This window comes from Nannobrachium achirus (genome assembly GCF_963921795.1).
Source record: "Nannobrachium achirus genome assembly, chromosome: 3".
Taxonomy (NCBI): Eukaryota; Metazoa; Chordata; class Actinopteri; order Myctophiformes; family Myctophidae; genus Nannobrachium; species Nannobrachium achirus.
The window spans coordinates 68,732,911-68,749,700 of record NC_137812.1 but is presented as its reverse complement, the minus strand read 5'-3'; the positions used below and the strand labels follow the sequence as shown (position 1 = coordinate 68,749,700).

The window sequence follows — 16,790 nt, the reverse complement described above, 5'->3', positions numbered from 1 at the left end:
TGTAGCCCAGGGGTGTCGCAGCACCCCTGGGCTACACCTAGCTCTGGTCCACCGCTTTCACCTCCCGCATTCACCGGGAGCAATGCGGGAGGTGAAAGCGATGGACCAGAGCTAGGCTACACCCTCATATTGTCCACTGTCGCATCAAATTCTGGGCCCTGGGTACAAGGATTCACTGCGGGCCCCCCATGGATGTTCTTCATAGGGGGAAGGGGTTGAACCCATTTAGACTTGGAATGCATTATTACGCATTATTTTGTGCTTTGACTATTGAAAAATAGCAGATATACTGACACTGAGCTTGTAGATCTTCTATTTTCCCATCTCAAAAGATTTAGTTCCAGGGACCCCCAAGAAGCAAAATTTGATTTACAAATGTTCGCTTAAAAATAGGCTACATACCGTTATATTCAAAGATTTATGTAGGGTGACCATACGTCCTCTTTTGCCCGGACATGTCCTCTTTTAGGGGGCTGTCCGGCCGGTCCGGGGGGGTTTTATAAATTCCTTCAAATGTCCGGGGTTTCGCGCATATCACAGTTTAAGCACGGACATTTACAATGCACGTTCAATGGTTCTTTTGGAAACACACTGTGAGAGGCGCTAACCCCGGAACGTGTATTATTCATACTACTCTCTGCCTGCGATCATCCCTCCCTCCCTCAGCCTGTATCGCTTTCAGATCAGAGGCAGAGCAGAGCAGAGCTCTGCAGCAGTTCGCGCAGCGCAGAGCCAAACGAACTGCAAACGCTATTAATGCTCACTCCCTCAGCAACTGTGTTTACATTGGTGAAGGAATCTTGCCTGCTATTCCCTCAATCCTGGTCTAAAAATGACGGGAGACGGCTCTACGGATGCGTATCGGCGAGGCGAAGGTGCTCGCGACGACCGCGGCTTTCAATCACTTTTGAAATGCACAAAAAGTGCGAGTGACCAACATTGAGAAGCAGAGCGTTCTGTCAGCAAAGCTGGTAGTCTTCTGTGTCCATTTAGGCATTTACAATTATAAAAGTTCTGCTTCAAGCCCATAACACTGCAAAGTAGCTTACAAGACAGTCTGTGCGAGGTGAGAGCTCTTCTGCTAACTATTTTGACAGAATCTTTTCTACAACCTTGTAAAGCAGAAGATACGGCGGTTTGAATAATGGGCTACCTCTCTTTTATTTAGTTACAAAGCTGAACGTTCATACAGGAGCCAAAAGGCATACTTTATCAGTGGATCTCTAGATTTGTAAAGGGTCCAATTGGAACCCCCTCAAAATTGAATACATAATAGGCTATTAGTGGTATAGGGCATAATTGAGCGGTAAACTAGTAATAGAAAAAAAAATGGGGGGAAAAAATATATATATATATATATATATATATATATATATATATAATTTTTCCCCCAATTTTTTTTATATATTTATTTATATATATATATATATATATATATATATATATATATATATATGCCGGGTAGAGTGTCCTCTTTTTGGATTTTCAGAATATGGTCACCCTAATTTATGTACACATTTTCACAACTTTTCCAAAATAGATCTAAAAGATGTGAGCTTGTATATGCTATTTTTCAATAATAATTAAGGCCCCTCCACATTGGGCCCTAGTAACTCAGTCCTCAGTCCCATTGGACAATATGAGGGCTATTGTAGCCTACTACCCACAAGATAAGTGCACTGTGAGGGATTTTCTACTATTAGGCTGCCATAGAACAATAATGAGGGGTATTCTATGTTCAGTGGGTTTTCACTTGACTAAAAGTATCACTACTGGAATTTAGACATAGGCTACTCTGTTACAAGTAGAAGTCTGAATTCAAGTATTGGTATCGGTTGATTTGGACCGCCGGTGGTACCCGGACCAGACGTTGAGAACCAGTGTGCACCAGTGTGATGAGCCATAGGACGTATGAGGGACATTCTGCTTTGATTCAATCTTTATTTCATCTTTGGATCATTAGCAGCATCACCAAAGGAAGGGATTACAGCTCCACCTGGTGGACAACTAACACATACTTTCAATCTGGCCTATATCTATGCCAGTTGAGTTCACGGGAAATAATACATATTGTGTAAAATTCTAATTATAATGGATTCTAATTTCTTAAGACACTTGCATCTGTTGGAGTTTGATGTTAAGACGAATTTAACACCCATTCCACATGTGGAGTCTGGATCTGTTATTTACATGACACAGTTAGGCTACTGTGATTGATTGATTGATTGATTGATTGATTGATTGATTGATTGATTGATTGATTGATTGATTGATTGATTGAAGGCTACTAGAAGTTTGCAAATGAAAAGGTACAGTTCCATGACAGTACAGTAACAGTTCACTGGTACAGGGTCAACTAAAAGGATAAACACCTCAAAAAGCTTTTGGGCTTGTTTGCAACTGGGGTCCTTTTTGAACTCATATAACATTGAATGACAGACAAATAAAACACAGTAGGCCTACTATGCAGAAGATATCAAGTTAAATTAGTTGATATGTGTTAAATAGTTGTTACATTTAGTTAAACATCAATAGCCTATCAGGTCAGTTGCATCATGTAATGTGTGTCTATGCTACTAGGCCTGCCTGAATGTATTTTCCATTAGAGAAGTCTTTATAATCCACATTATTATTGTAGAATGATTCCATGCACTGGGATGTTTTTTGAAAGCCCCCCACAATATGGGCCTATACTGATGTATATTCTTTATAGTCTGGTTTTCAGAGAAACCCGTGCATGTCCACCAGTGGAATCTCCGTGTATTGGAAAACAAGTGGAAATCAGCTTCAAACACTGCCCTCAGAAAACTCCAACATTTCATATCACGACCAGACAGTCCACTAGATGGCGCTATTTGATCATTTATCGCTTTCTAATATTAACTGTCCCAAGTTACTTCATCAATGACTTGGGGCCAGTTGAATTTGGTATTTGGGAGTGCAAGTGCAACAGTTCAACAAACTAATAGATTATAGAGAATAATCATCTATAATTTAATAAAATAATTGATTAATAGGCTTATCTATCAATATTTTGGCCACGTCATTTGAAAAGTAAAAACAAATATATATGCCTACATTTGAAATATATTATATTTCAAATGTAGTCAAAATAGCCAACCTACAAGCTCACAGTCACATAGCCTACACCGCCACAACTTGTAGATCTGCTGTTTTCTATTATTTGATTAATAGCCAAAATAATCCATAGCATAATCACTATAAGAACATGATGGATAACTCAGCTATTGGTGAAGTATAGGTTTATGCTCACAGACATTGTTGTAAATGTGTAGGTCATTTATTTTACCTGGTGAACGAACATGAACATAAATCTGAGTTTATTGCCTGTAAGTTTCAGGTTGTACAGAAGTGGTTCTCATTCTTTTTCATCCCAAAATGATATGTATTTTGTTCACGGACCCCCATGTGAAAATACTTTGTTCCAGGGACCCCCAGAACAGAAGATGTGTGTTAAATTATTCAATACTCAACATTTTTCAAAAATGTTTTTAAATAGCAGATGTACAAGCTCGCAGCACGGCACAAAGTGATACGCACCAAGCTTCAGTGCTTGTATATCTGCTATTTTTGAATAGCCAACATACAAAGTGGGTTAACACGATTGTGATGCTGTATTAACACATTTCCCTGGGGACCCCCTGTAACCCCCCTCAAGGACCCCTGGGGGTCCCCGGACGCCACTTTGAGAACCACTGGCTTACAGAGCTAAATTGAATTATGTCTACAAACCGTGAACATTTATCTCTGAAGACTACTATGTACAAAGCATAATAACACCCATTTATTTGATATATTTACAGAGTATTGTTGCAAATTAATACTTTACAATACACACATACACACCAGTGGGAATATCTGCATTTTTTCCAAGTCTTTGCACTTTGACAAAAAAAATCTTTTATCAGCCCTAATATACAATTCTGTTGCTCTTCGTTAAAACTATAGTTCAAAGCAGGTGAAATAAGGTACGTTGAAAAATGAAATCAGGAAATATAATCGTCAGTGTCGGGGAGGAACCTTTGATGTCCAATATATCATCTGATGTGGTCACAAGCTTTCGTTACGTGTAAATTTTTCGATGAATTGAGTAGCCTACAAAGGACCACAATGGAAACAAGCCATATAGTGCTTTCTTGGGTTTAAAATCATTTTGGCAGACCTGTGCATGTTTTTGCAAACAGTTAATACAGTATTCAATCAATCAAGTTAACACTTTGCATTGCTTCGATATCTATACAAACCAAAGACTCGCTTAACCACTTTCACCTAAAAAATACATTCAAAAATAGTGAAAATAGAAGATCTACAAGCTCACAATGATGTAGACTAGCTATTTTCACTACTTTCAACACTCTTCTTGCATGACGACTTAAGAGCATTCATTTATGGAAGGAAAAAAATACAAGAAATATTGATATGTCAAGGTTTCTGCCCGACAGCTATGACATCAACATGGTAAAAAAGTTGCAGACCCAAAATAATATAAGCAATGTTAAAAGGGAAATATTAAAAAGTCTGAACTAGAAAAATATTCCATTTATTACACTGTGGGGGTAGAAAAGTAACGTTATACAGTGCAGTATTGAGGCTCAAGTATATAAAAAAATAATGACCAACAACATCTCAGACATAATGTTGAACAGGCAGAGAATATAGCCAGCTATCTCTCGTTTTGCTAGAGAAAAGGGGGAAGGCAAAAATAATAAACTCACACGAACACCCACGCGCGCGCGCGCACACACACACACACGCACACGCACACACAAATCACATAGTTTTGTCTCTGGATGTCACCAGGCACACATCAGGTCTCACAAATTCACACATCGACATACACCTAACTATCTGTCCATGTATATCTAGCTATAGTAGAACTGGCTATGTATTGGATACAAATATTGCCTATTTACTGACCAGGATCTGTACATAAAAACTTTGGGTTTCTTTTTTCGTCTGTTCCTATAAGGGCTTTTTTGCTTTTTTTTGTGTAAATTGTACCCGTCTGGTTTTGAGTTATCCTTTTAACAATCGTTGTAAAATCGTACCTCTGTACTGTTCCCACACTGTTAATAAAATACCAATGTAGTGGAAAAGACCAGAAACATTTTCTGTTGATGGACAGTCTGAAAGTTTGTGCCAAGAGTTGTGATTTCGACTCCCCTTTGCCCACTCGTAGGCGGGTAGAAGAGTGGCAAATCTGACAGAATCCTACTACCCCCTTTGCCCACTCATATACTGGAGGGTCTCCAGTCCCCCAGCGTCCTGGTGGTGGAGAGGAGTGTAGCGGGGCGAGGGTGCACGGTAGGTGGGTAGAGGTGGCTGGGTGGCTGGAGGTCAGTGTGGAGAGCTAGTGGAGGACTTTAGCAGTGTGGAGCTAGTGGAGGACTTTAGCAGTGTGGAGAGCTAGTGGAGGACTTTAGCAGTGTGGAGCTAGTGGAGGACTTTAGCAGTGCTACCGAGGAGCGCCATAGGGAGCTACTGGGTGCTATGTGGGGGCTAACAGAGTACCATAGGTGGGTAGGGGTGACGGGGTCGTGAAGGAAGGGGGGAGTGGGATTCCGTCAGGGAGTCAAATTTCGGCAAACACCAGGCCTGGCCTGTATAGCTGCTGCTTAGTGTGATTATATCTCCCAACGGCAGAATGGAAGTTAGAAGGAGAATAGCTTGAGTCAATGGGAGGCACATTGATCACAGTGAGTCTTGGGAAGGAGGCTCTGGTGAGTAGACAACCTACTGAACTAGAAACAAAAATCGTATTCATAAAATCATAATTAGCCCCTGATGTTGCTGTTTTCTAAACAACACAGTCAAAACCCCTTGAGAGATGATCTAATGAGCCTGTGGTCGATTTTGAACCCTCTCACTGTTAGAAAACACCCAGGATTTTACTGTGTAGTATACCTCCACAACCACAATGAGATATGAGTAATGTTTCGGTACGCAGCCAATAGATAGTTTCATGACCATGAAAGCGACGAACGGGATCAATGAATGGACGGACGGAAGGGGAGGGTGAATGGACAAAGCGCTCTATCTCTCTCTAACTCTCTCTCTCTAACTCTCTCTCTCTCTCTCTCTCTCTCTCTCTCTCTCTCTCCCTCCCTCCCTCGGTCTCTTAGCACTGCAGCTTACGGATGCTCCGGGAGATCCTCTTGAACTCGCGCTGGCCGCGTTGCCAGCGTTTCAGCGAGGTGATGACCAGGTGTCCGTCGTCCATCTTCTGGCCCATGACCAGGTAGGCGGCGTTGATGTCGTTCATCTCCTCGCAGACGCACTGCAGGCCGTCCTTCAGCCACAGCACGGTGCGGCGCAGGTCGCGCTCCGTCACGCCGTTCAGCTTGTAGATGGTCTTGCTCTTGGTCTCTGGGACGATCTTGGTGTCACCGTTGATGTAGGAGATCTCCTTGACCTTGATCTTCAGAGCTGGACGGGATGGACAGAGATGGGAGGTGAGATGAGAACGTAAACAAAGATGATTTTACATGGATGAATTGTGGACAGCAGCGTCCGAGTTTTGGGTTCAATGCTGATTTTGGAGAGTCCTAGAGCATATCGGATTACTGATAATTATTTTTACCCACATTTTGCCCAAAAGAACAAAAATAAAGTTCAAAAGCATATATAGGCTACTGTAGATCATCTGTAGATCTGCAAAATTTTCTGGTACATTTTCATCTACAGTGACATGCACAATAAGGAAGTCAGGTTGAAAGTGGTTACAAATCTGAACGTGGCCACATAATTGCCAATACTGATGTAGTTGAAAAATAAAAAAATGTACGTTAATATCTGCCAAACGCACAGTATATCAGACTGGCTCTGGTGGTCATTGGTTCCCATATGCTGTGTCTGGTCTCAAAATGACGTGATTTTTGCAGCAAAAACACTGATCTGACTGAGAAGTTTCAGTTGATGCCCATTTCTATCCAGTGATATCCATAACGTTTGCATGGTGGTGTGTTATATAAATGTAGACTTACCAAAGTCGTTCTTGCAGAGGTTGTCCACGATTTCATTGTCATTTTCATCCGTCTCCTTACAGGCGTCGCACACCCTGGGCACTGAAACACAAGAAACCAGGTGTTAACCAACAACTATAGACTTTTTATTTTGCCATACAAGCTATCCTGTGGCTTCTTCTGCATGCGCTCTGAGCTCATAAATCTGCTGTTTCGAATTGTATTCATTTATTTGACATTTATTTTCCTATAATGATCATGACCACTGCTAAGGATGCAAGGCTATACAACGTCTCTGTCGGGTAGAAACCTCATATGACCAAAACTGTTACTTTCCAGGATTCCAAAGTAGCAAAAAGTAGCAGATCTACAAGCTCGAAACGCGTCGTTTCGTGCCACGTTTCGAGCTTTCAGATCTGCTACTTTTGATCATTTTGAGTGAAGCTGTAGTATAATCAAGTAGGCTGTTAATTTATGAAAAAACACAAAATGTTAGTACATGGAGATAAGAGGTTTCTGCCCTATACATAATGATTGTATTGTTCTACTTAATTGCACTTTGCATAACCCGATATTTGACTGTATTCAATACGTACGTAATTGACAAGTCAAGCCCAATGCATTGTAACCGACACTAACTGCTCTAACTGTGTAGACGTGCTATTGACTCGTCCCAGTCAGTGGTTTTACTCAAGTACTGTTAGGCCTACGTAAGTACAATTTTGAGGTACTTTTACTTCACAGCTCTCATTGCAATGAGTCGTGAGCTGATGTATGCATTGATGTAAATGTTTAATCTGTAATTTATTTTTGCATAATGAAGTGCAGATCAGTCGACAGGCTTGGTCACTAATGTGGCTTGTTGATTCATTCAAGTCTAAGGTATGTTTTCTTTTTTTTTTCTTTTTTTTTTCTTTTTTTATAAATTGTACCAGTCTGGTTTTGGATGGAAAGCAGTGAGGGAAAAAAAGTAAGGCTACAAGGTCACTCAAGTACTGTGCTTGAGTAAAATGTTGAGATAGTGTTGGGTACAGTGCTGTGTTCTACCTGTAGCGCACTTATACGGCTTCTGCTGTCGGAAATAAAAATATGAATAGCGTATGCCCTCGTGAACCTTTAAAGTAGCGTATTTGATAGGCATTATGCACTGGCGTCTGCCCTGGCCACACGAATAGCCGCAGATCATAGATTATAGTATGCCCTCAAAAAAGGTCTAGAACACACCACTGGTTGGGTAGTAGCCTAGCCTACTTTACCCATTTTTGGAGCTGTGTGAAGCACAGGCTCCCTATACGTGGCCGTGTGGGTCTGTCTGTCTGTCTGTGTGTCTGTCTGTGTGTCTGTATGTAGCCTGAACTTCCTAAACTTCGGCACGCTACTAGTCCCACAGTTTTGCCACCACACACTCGCGCCATATGTCAAATTGACCGGCTTACTCGGGAATCGTGGGCTAGTAACTTGCTAAGAGAAAGGTTCAATAGTTTAATTGATATTAATTTATTAGTGAATTAATTTTCCCCATTGACTTATAATGGGAATCGCAAAAACTCACATTCAATTATTTGTCTCTCGCAAACCATAGGGGCTAGAGTTTCAAGACTTGGAGAGGAGGTTCATAATGATTTCAAGGATTAAATAAAAAATAATTGTGTCATTTGGCCGCATGGTGGCGCCATAACACCCCACTTTACGTTTTGGCCTGTAACTCTTGAACCGTAGGTCGGAAAATCAAAAATATTTTTTCCCTGGATTCCTTGACTCATGACGCATCTCCCCATATAGGCCACGCCCATTTGCGCCATGATAGATTTTCCGCCATCTTGAATTTTCTCCAAAACACACTTTTTGCTCCTTTTCCTACATATTTTCTTCAAATGTCACAAAAATCGGTACACATGATCCACACACACACACACACACACACACACACACACACACACACACACACACACACACACACACACACACACACACACACAGCTCCACTTCACACGGGTGTGATTTTATTTTTCCAGCTTTCACCAGGCTACCACTCTACTCCACCATACAGTAGGCTATCTATGTACAGTAGCCTACATCTCAGAGAACAAAATAGGCTCCACCCACGGTTACTTGAAAACGTATGGTCTATTCGCCCTGAAAAAACACTTACAGGTGGCAGCCGCTTGTAATTGGTCAAAACAAACCTAGCCCAGCTTTACCCTCCCCCTGACCCTTCTATTGTAAATATCTACTGTACATATTTTTCGGCACTGTTTTTTTCTCTGCCTATCTACTGCATAGTACAGTGTTCTATCCGTCTGTCATTCAATGTTATATGCGAATGTTATATCCTGTGCAAAATAAGCCAAGTGCTTACTAGGATCTCCTTTTAGTTGACCTTGTACCAGTGAACTGTACCATCATGAAACTGTACCTTTTCCTATGCAAACTTCTATAAAGTCTTCAAGCAAGCAATCAATCAGTCAGTCAATCAATCAATCAATTCGAAAAACGTATAGATCTGCCTTTTCTTGTTGTAGATTTTTTTTCTTTTTACTTTTAATTTGTTTTTGTTGCTACACATTTTAAGTTTTAATTTAAGTCCATTTGTAAATACAGGACGTTTACTGTTAGTATATCTGCATTGTTGGATTCTTGGTAATCATTATACTCAGCCTGATAAATAAAATAAAATAAAATCGGGCTATTACTTCCACCATGCAGGGGCGTCACTAGGGGTAAAGGAAAGTGGGACTGAGTTACCAGGGCCCAAGGTGGAGGGGCCCTAGTAACTTTAGCTATTGAAAAATAGCAGATATACAAGCTCACAGCGCAGCTTGTAGATCTGCTATTTTTGAAAAAGTCGTGAAAATGTGTGCAAATCTTTGAATATGTATTTTTTAAGCGAAAATTTGTAACTCAAATTTTGCTTCCGGGGTAGTCCCTGGAACTAAATATTTTGAGATGGGGGTCCGTGGTCAAATTCATATCATTTTGGGGGTCCTTCACATGAAAAAGTTTGAGCATCACTGACATGGAAACATGGGTTGACTTGCACACATTTTCAATTTTTTTCAAAAATAGCAGATCTACAAGCTTGCAGCGCGGCACTCGGTGCCGCGCTGTGAGCTTGTATATCTGCTATTTTTCAATAGTTAACATTCATGGGGGGCCCACAGTGAAAGTGAATCCTTGTACCCAGGGCCCAGAATTTGGTGTGACGCCCCTGGCCCTGCCCCCCCTCCTTACCCTCCTGAGTAACGGGCACCAGGTTGTCCTGCCCCGCGGGGGGGATGCACAGGTCGTTGTCCGGGGGGAAGCGGCCGCAGTCCAGCATGTCGGGCCAGGGGAAGCCGAAGGCGTTCATGACCGGCGCGCAGCCGCGCTGCACGGCCTCGCACAGCGAGCGGCACGGCTGGATGGGCTCGTCCAGGTCCGTCAGGCACACCGGGGCGAACAGCGAGCACAGGAACTTGCGGGTGTCGGGGTGGCACTGCTTCTGCACCAGGGGGATCCAGGAGGAGGCCTGCTGCAGCGCCTCGCTCATCGTCTCGTGGCCCAGCAGGTTGGGGAGGCGCATCTCCGTGTACTCGATGTCATGGCAGAGCAGCAGGTTGGCCGGGATGGGCTTGATTGTAGCAGGGATGGGGATATGAAAAATGTCACGATTATATTGTGACCAAAGAAATTACGATTTATGATGTTATCGCAATAATCAAAATATCTCCAATAACATCCATTATCCTGCTCCTGCATGGGGCAGAACATCTGCCAAAAAATAGCAGATATGTTGGCCGGGATGAGCTTGCAGACAGTAGGGATATGGGAATGGGACGATATGACAATCAATTTTACATTATTGTGACCAAAGAAAGTGCGATTAACAATATTATTGCAATAATCAAACTATCCCCCAACATTAAATTATCCAGAACATTTGCCAACATATAGCAGATCTACAAGCTCGGCAACCGAGACACATTGTGAGCTGGTAGATCGGCTATTTTTTTGGCTAAGAGATTTGGTAGAGAGTGAAAAGAAAAAAAAAAAAAAAAAAAACTGTAGGCTATAAGTAGCCTAGTTATATCCAGATCCATTTGGCCAATTATAGAGGGTTTAAAAGTGGTACATTGAATTGAAAAAGATTAATTGATCCCAGTGCATGACGGAGGATAATTTAATGATAATTCTCCCACGATATAAAAACGATAATAACGAATCGATGATCGTCCCGTGCTCCCATCAATCATCGTCCCTACCTTGCAGTTGCTCTTCTTGTTGTAGAACAGCTCCGGCTGGCCGAAGTTGTACAGTCCGTGGATGGCTTCTGTCACGGAGGGTAAAAGCGTCGTTACGTGCAGCACCCAGCAGGTCGCTGTGAGGAGGAACTCGCCCCGCATGTTGAAGGTGAGATGAGAGATGATTATAGGATGTATTTGGGGTTGTATTGGTCTATTAAAGTGGTCCTATGATGAGAATGTGATGCAGGGCACCTATGGGTTGTCAGTCAGTCAGTCAGTTAGTCAGTCAGTGCCTGTTGCTGCAGAGAGGCTGGTAGCCAGAGTGACTGTGTCTCTAACTCTGGCTGTTCCACTGATTTTGCTTCCACACACGTTAGGGAGGAGTCTGTAGGAAGACCCTCTTCATAATAATAACCCATTCAGTACACTGTGGTTCTCAACCTGTGGGTCGGGACCCCTAGGGGGTCCCCAAATATGTGGGGGGGTCCCCAGATGATCAACTTAATGTGAAACATTGTTTTGTTTTCTCCCTCAACAGTGAACAAACCAACATAAAGTTTAAGTGTATAGAGGGTATCTGCCCACTAATTTGAGGACTTTTTAATACATCTAAAATTACAAATTATACATTAGTCAAATGGTCTAATAGAGGCTGAAATTGTGAAAATAGCCGATCTACAAGCTCACAACGCCTCATGTTGCGAGGCGTTGTGAGCTTGTAGATCTGCTATTTTCACATTGTTGAACATGTCACATTGTTTAACATTCTGATGCCTCTCCCCCCCTCACTATTTTATTTTTCCATTAAAGGACCACTTCACTATTTGCAAGCTATCATCATAATGTAAATGGCTCACCAATTCTCATCATTATTACCAGTAAGACGCCCTAAGGGCGAGAAGCAACCGTGCTGAAACAACAGAGATGGACACAATATGTCCATATATGGCCATTCCCAGATATGGACTTAATGTTGATGACATCAGGGATCTCCATATATGGGCTTGTAGATCTGCTACCTTTTGCTACTTTTGAATCCTGGAAAGTTATAGTTTTGGTCATGTGAGGTTTCCACCCGATAGAGTTGTTGAATCTTGCATCCTTAGCAGTGGTCGTGTTCATTATAGGACAATAAATGTTGAATAAATTAATACAATTCGAAAACAGCAGATCTACAAGCTCAGAACGCATGCCACATCTTGTATGGCAAACAAAAAAAGTCTGTACTTGTTGGTTAACACCTGGTTTATTGTGTTTCAGTGCCCAGGGTGTGAGACGTGGACATCGTGGACAACCTCTGCAAGAACGACTTTGGTAAGTCTACGTTTATAACACAGGCCTACTGTTACTGTATCACCATACAAACATTATGGATATTACTGGACAAGGACAGAATTAATTTGCAAGTGTGGTTGCAGTGACGTGAGTAACACTTGCAAATTAATTCTTAGTTAATGGTGATATATGGAGCATGAAAAGAGGTGTGACTGACTGACTGACTGACTGACTGACTGACTGACTGACGCCCATGAGCTGCAGGTTTTCATAGTAAATACAACCTACGGTCGTAAAAATATAGTACCAGATTTTTGTCTTCTCAGTCGGTGTTTCAGAGTTCTGTGGACAGTTCAGAAACCTGCCTATGGTGATTGGTTTCAGGTTTGACCATTTCAAACAAGATTTACAAGATTTATATTTAGAAATAGTTATATTTTACTTTTTCACAAATATAAATGTAAACCAGCGAATGCAACAACGATGGCTTCTATTTCAGCACGCCAGCTTTCCAGGAGGAGGAAGGCTGTACTTTCTATTGGCTTGAAATCCCTACCGATGATGTCATTGGTAGGCTGGTTTCTGAACTGTCGACAGCTCACCAATGTGACACAGACTGAGTGGACAAAAATGGTACCACATTTTAATGATGAGGTCCTTTAAGAGATCAATTCATGTTTGACCCCCCGGTGAGGCTGGGCGATATTAGTAAAACCTTTGATATTCGATAACGTTGTTGAATACCTCAATATCGATATTACTCATGATATTAGTAAAAACAATTGCATTATATTAGTTTTTTAATGTTTTTCTGCTTTAGGTCCACTGCCTGCCTAAACCAGATGCCTTATTTCCATTTCACAACAATGCATGGTTTTATTGAAATAACCACACCTGGTTACAGATGGACTTCTTTTTTGCATGTGCTACGTGCATGCACAGTGTGTCTGTTAATTAATTTGACACATACACCAATACTTCATTTCAAGCCGTCTTCGTTGATATGTATACCTCGCATGTTGATACCTCGATATTGATAATCTTTCGATGTATTGCCCAGCCTTACTATATTTCTTATAGAGTCCGGACCTCTTCTAGAGCCTGTAGGTCAAACTTATTGGAAGAAAAACACTTTTTATTCTTCTGAACTTTCCCCCATAAAAAATAAAAATATTATTAAAGTTATATTTTTGGAACTAAAAAAAAATTAGTGAAACAATGCTCCATTTTTCTCTGGTCTATACCACTCATCGCTGCACCGGTGCTTATGGAAACCATAACAAAACGGCTTAGCATTTTTCTTCGGTCTCTCGTCTCTCTCGCTCGCCGTCTTCCTGATATATAATTGATCTCCTGGGCTCGTTTTGACTGCCGCGCGCCCAAAACAACAGACATATATCAATGAAAATGAACCCCCCCACCCCCACCTACAAGTTATTCTTTTGGAGACTCCGGCGGCCCGGTTAAGTAGTTTTGAAAGCGCTCTGAAAAGAGGGCATTCACTCAATTCATTCGTGCATCAATTTATCATCATTAGGGGAAGTGAAAAGCACCGGGTTGCTCTCGCAGGTTCATGGAGCACATGGTGAAATACGGCGGGTCCCTGGGGGGGCGGAGCAGGCCTCCATTCACAGGACCCATGGGCTGAAACTAAATCTAGCATTGCAAGCCCTGGATCCTATCTCCGAGCTCCACGCACGCTCACGCACGCATACATGCATGCATGCATGCACACACACACGTACACACGCGTGTGATGCTCGCTGTTGTCGGACATAAACCTCCTATTTCCATATTCTTTATATCGTCACTGACGGGCAGAAACCTTGTATCTCCAAGTTTCAAATTTGATTTTTTTTTCGCAAATCACTGCTTCATCATACAAGGCCACAGCAGCACACAAGTAGTGAAAACAGCTGATCTACAAGCTTGTAGATCGCCTGTTTTCACTAGTCTAAATATCTTAAAAAATGATAAATACAAAAAAAAAAGGTTTTGGACATACAAGGTTTCCACCCGACAACGACGATATACTTTTTGTGTTAGAACTTTTTCGTGTCGTAAATTAACGCCCTACTTGATCATAAAGCATCAAAAGTAGCAGATCTGCAAGGTCGAATTCACGCCGCATTTTTAGCTTGTGCGTCTGCTATTTTTAATATATTTTTTTATTTGAATCCTGAAAAGTATGAGCTAGTATGAAAACACAAGGTTTATACGCCCGATAGTCGTCATATTTCTATACACATTGTGAGGACATCAACAGGACGTTTTTAACCCAAACCATAAAGTCTGAGTTATAGTTGCGTGCCAGCGTCGTATACATGCACCGAAAGTTGCAGATCTACAAGCTCACAACACGATCCCGCTGCGTCGCGTCGTGTGCTTGTAGATCATCAATGTTCAGTGCACAACATGGTGTGTTTATAGGCTATACTATGTATAAACCAGGCATGAACCCAGCCCCTGAAACTGACCTCCAAAAGTCTAATCCTAGTCGTCATTTCTCAAATTCTATAATACGTTTGGGGACATCTGGCACTCACAAGTATAGTAATACAAGAGCACACACGCACACGCCACACGCACGCACATGCGCACGCACGCACATGCGCACGCGCGCGCACACACACACACACACACACACACACACACACACACACACACACACACACACACACACACACACACACACACACACACACACACACGTCTGGTGGACAGACAGCCAAATGGTTTCTCTCAGCGCTGAGGTTATGCCCTTCCCTCAGAGAGAAAATATGAGTGGATATTTCAATCTCACGTTGATGTGGCTTAATGTTTGTGTAATTAATTTTCCTTGGCGTGTAATGTTAGCCCGCAGGGCTGTTCAAGAATGTATTTAAGGAAGGTTGGAACCAGACAGAGAATCAGAACCCCTAATGGCCTCCCCAATGAAGGAAAATTAGGCCAAATCAGTTCTAAGCTCATATTCGCATATTTATATACTTTGCCGTTCAGTCAGAGAGTGGCTGTAAGCAAGTGCCTGGATTCAATTCCAAACCCAGGATAACCACTTAATGTTAACCTGGTGAAATGCTAACCTGTCGACTCTGGTGAATGCTAACCTAGTGAATGTTAACCACTATGCCTAAACCTAACCCAAACCCTAACCTCGATAAAACTATGCCTAAACCTAACCCTAAAACCTAACCCTAACCATTAGTCGAACTATATGACAGGTAGAAATAGCCTTTAGCCTGGGATCCAGACTGCTTCAGTACGATTCCTTTTCCCTCACTCACTACTCAGTCTGGCCAGGGTCCTGTTTGACTCCTATTTCACTTACGTATAGGCAAGTCAGGAGCAACACTGTCTGGATGCCAGGTATCCTTTAGGATTTTAATTATTCCATCTAAACGGTCAGATTCCATAACAGTTCCCTTTAACAATTCCTATCAGTGGGGGTTCCAAATTGTTCCATACTGTAACACTGAGAGAGTACATTTGCACCCTCTTAGAGTTATGGTGGTCCCTACAATTAAAAGGTTTGAGAACCACTGGTATTGTAATTGTATATCAGACATGAAATCCACATAAACGCTCAAACAGTGTAGACAAAAGCGGTTCCGGAAACGGTTCCAAATGTGATGGATCCGTTTCCTGGTTCCTCACTGTTGGATTTACACAGCTTATCCTGAAGGGGGAACTTCAGTTTTCAGCTTAACCCATCAACTGAGTGCGGGAGGGCGGAGGGGGTTAAAAGCCGGCATCATAGTCGCCTGGGCGGTGGAAGGCTTTACACCGCGGTGTAGTCTTTTCGAGTCTTTTTGAGTCATGAAACTACAACATTACATCATTCCTCGCGGTGGAGAGCTTTACACCGTGAGTCCCAACACATCTCTCTGTTTTTACTATCAGACAGACAGGCTCTACATCCCGTTCACTGATTGGTCAATCTAGACTAGTCAGTCACGGTGAATAGGTCTCCACCGTGGCGTACTATGATGGCCTGCACTTATTTTCTGACTTGAGGTGGAAAGCTTTCCACCTCAAATTTGCGGTGGATAGCTCTCCACCGTACACTCTGATACGGGCTTAAGGTGTCTTCCTCAGGGACACTTCCACACATTGCCGGCCTGGCCTGGAATCGTACCTGCCACAACCAGGGGCTCTGGTTCCCCAGGTTCCTTTGGTTCCTCCGGTTCCGGATCCAAACCCTATATAAATATCACTCACCCAAAAGGGAACCCCAGCCCTCCGCTCCACCCTTAGCCAGGGGAGATATTAGGGCTTCTGGGTTCTGCCACACATGACTGGTAGTTCAGTT

General features: G+C 42.3%; 1 protein-coding gene across 1 annotated transcript; it reads right to left on the bottom strand.

Moving 5' to 3' along the window:
* Positions 1-6,139: 6,139 nt before the first annotated feature.
* sfrp2 (secreted frizzled-related protein 2) lies at positions 6,140-11,365 on the bottom strand (the record flags this gene model as incomplete). Its single annotated transcript, XM_080722751.1, has 4 exons — positions 6,140-6,447; positions 7,005-7,085; positions 10,215-10,593; positions 11,225-11,365. The coding sequence occupies 4 exons, from the start codon at positions 11,363-11,365 to the stop codon at positions 6,140-6,142; spliced, it is 909 nt and encodes a 302-aa protein (XP_080578877.1).
* Positions 11,366-16,790: the final 5,425 nt, after the last annotated feature.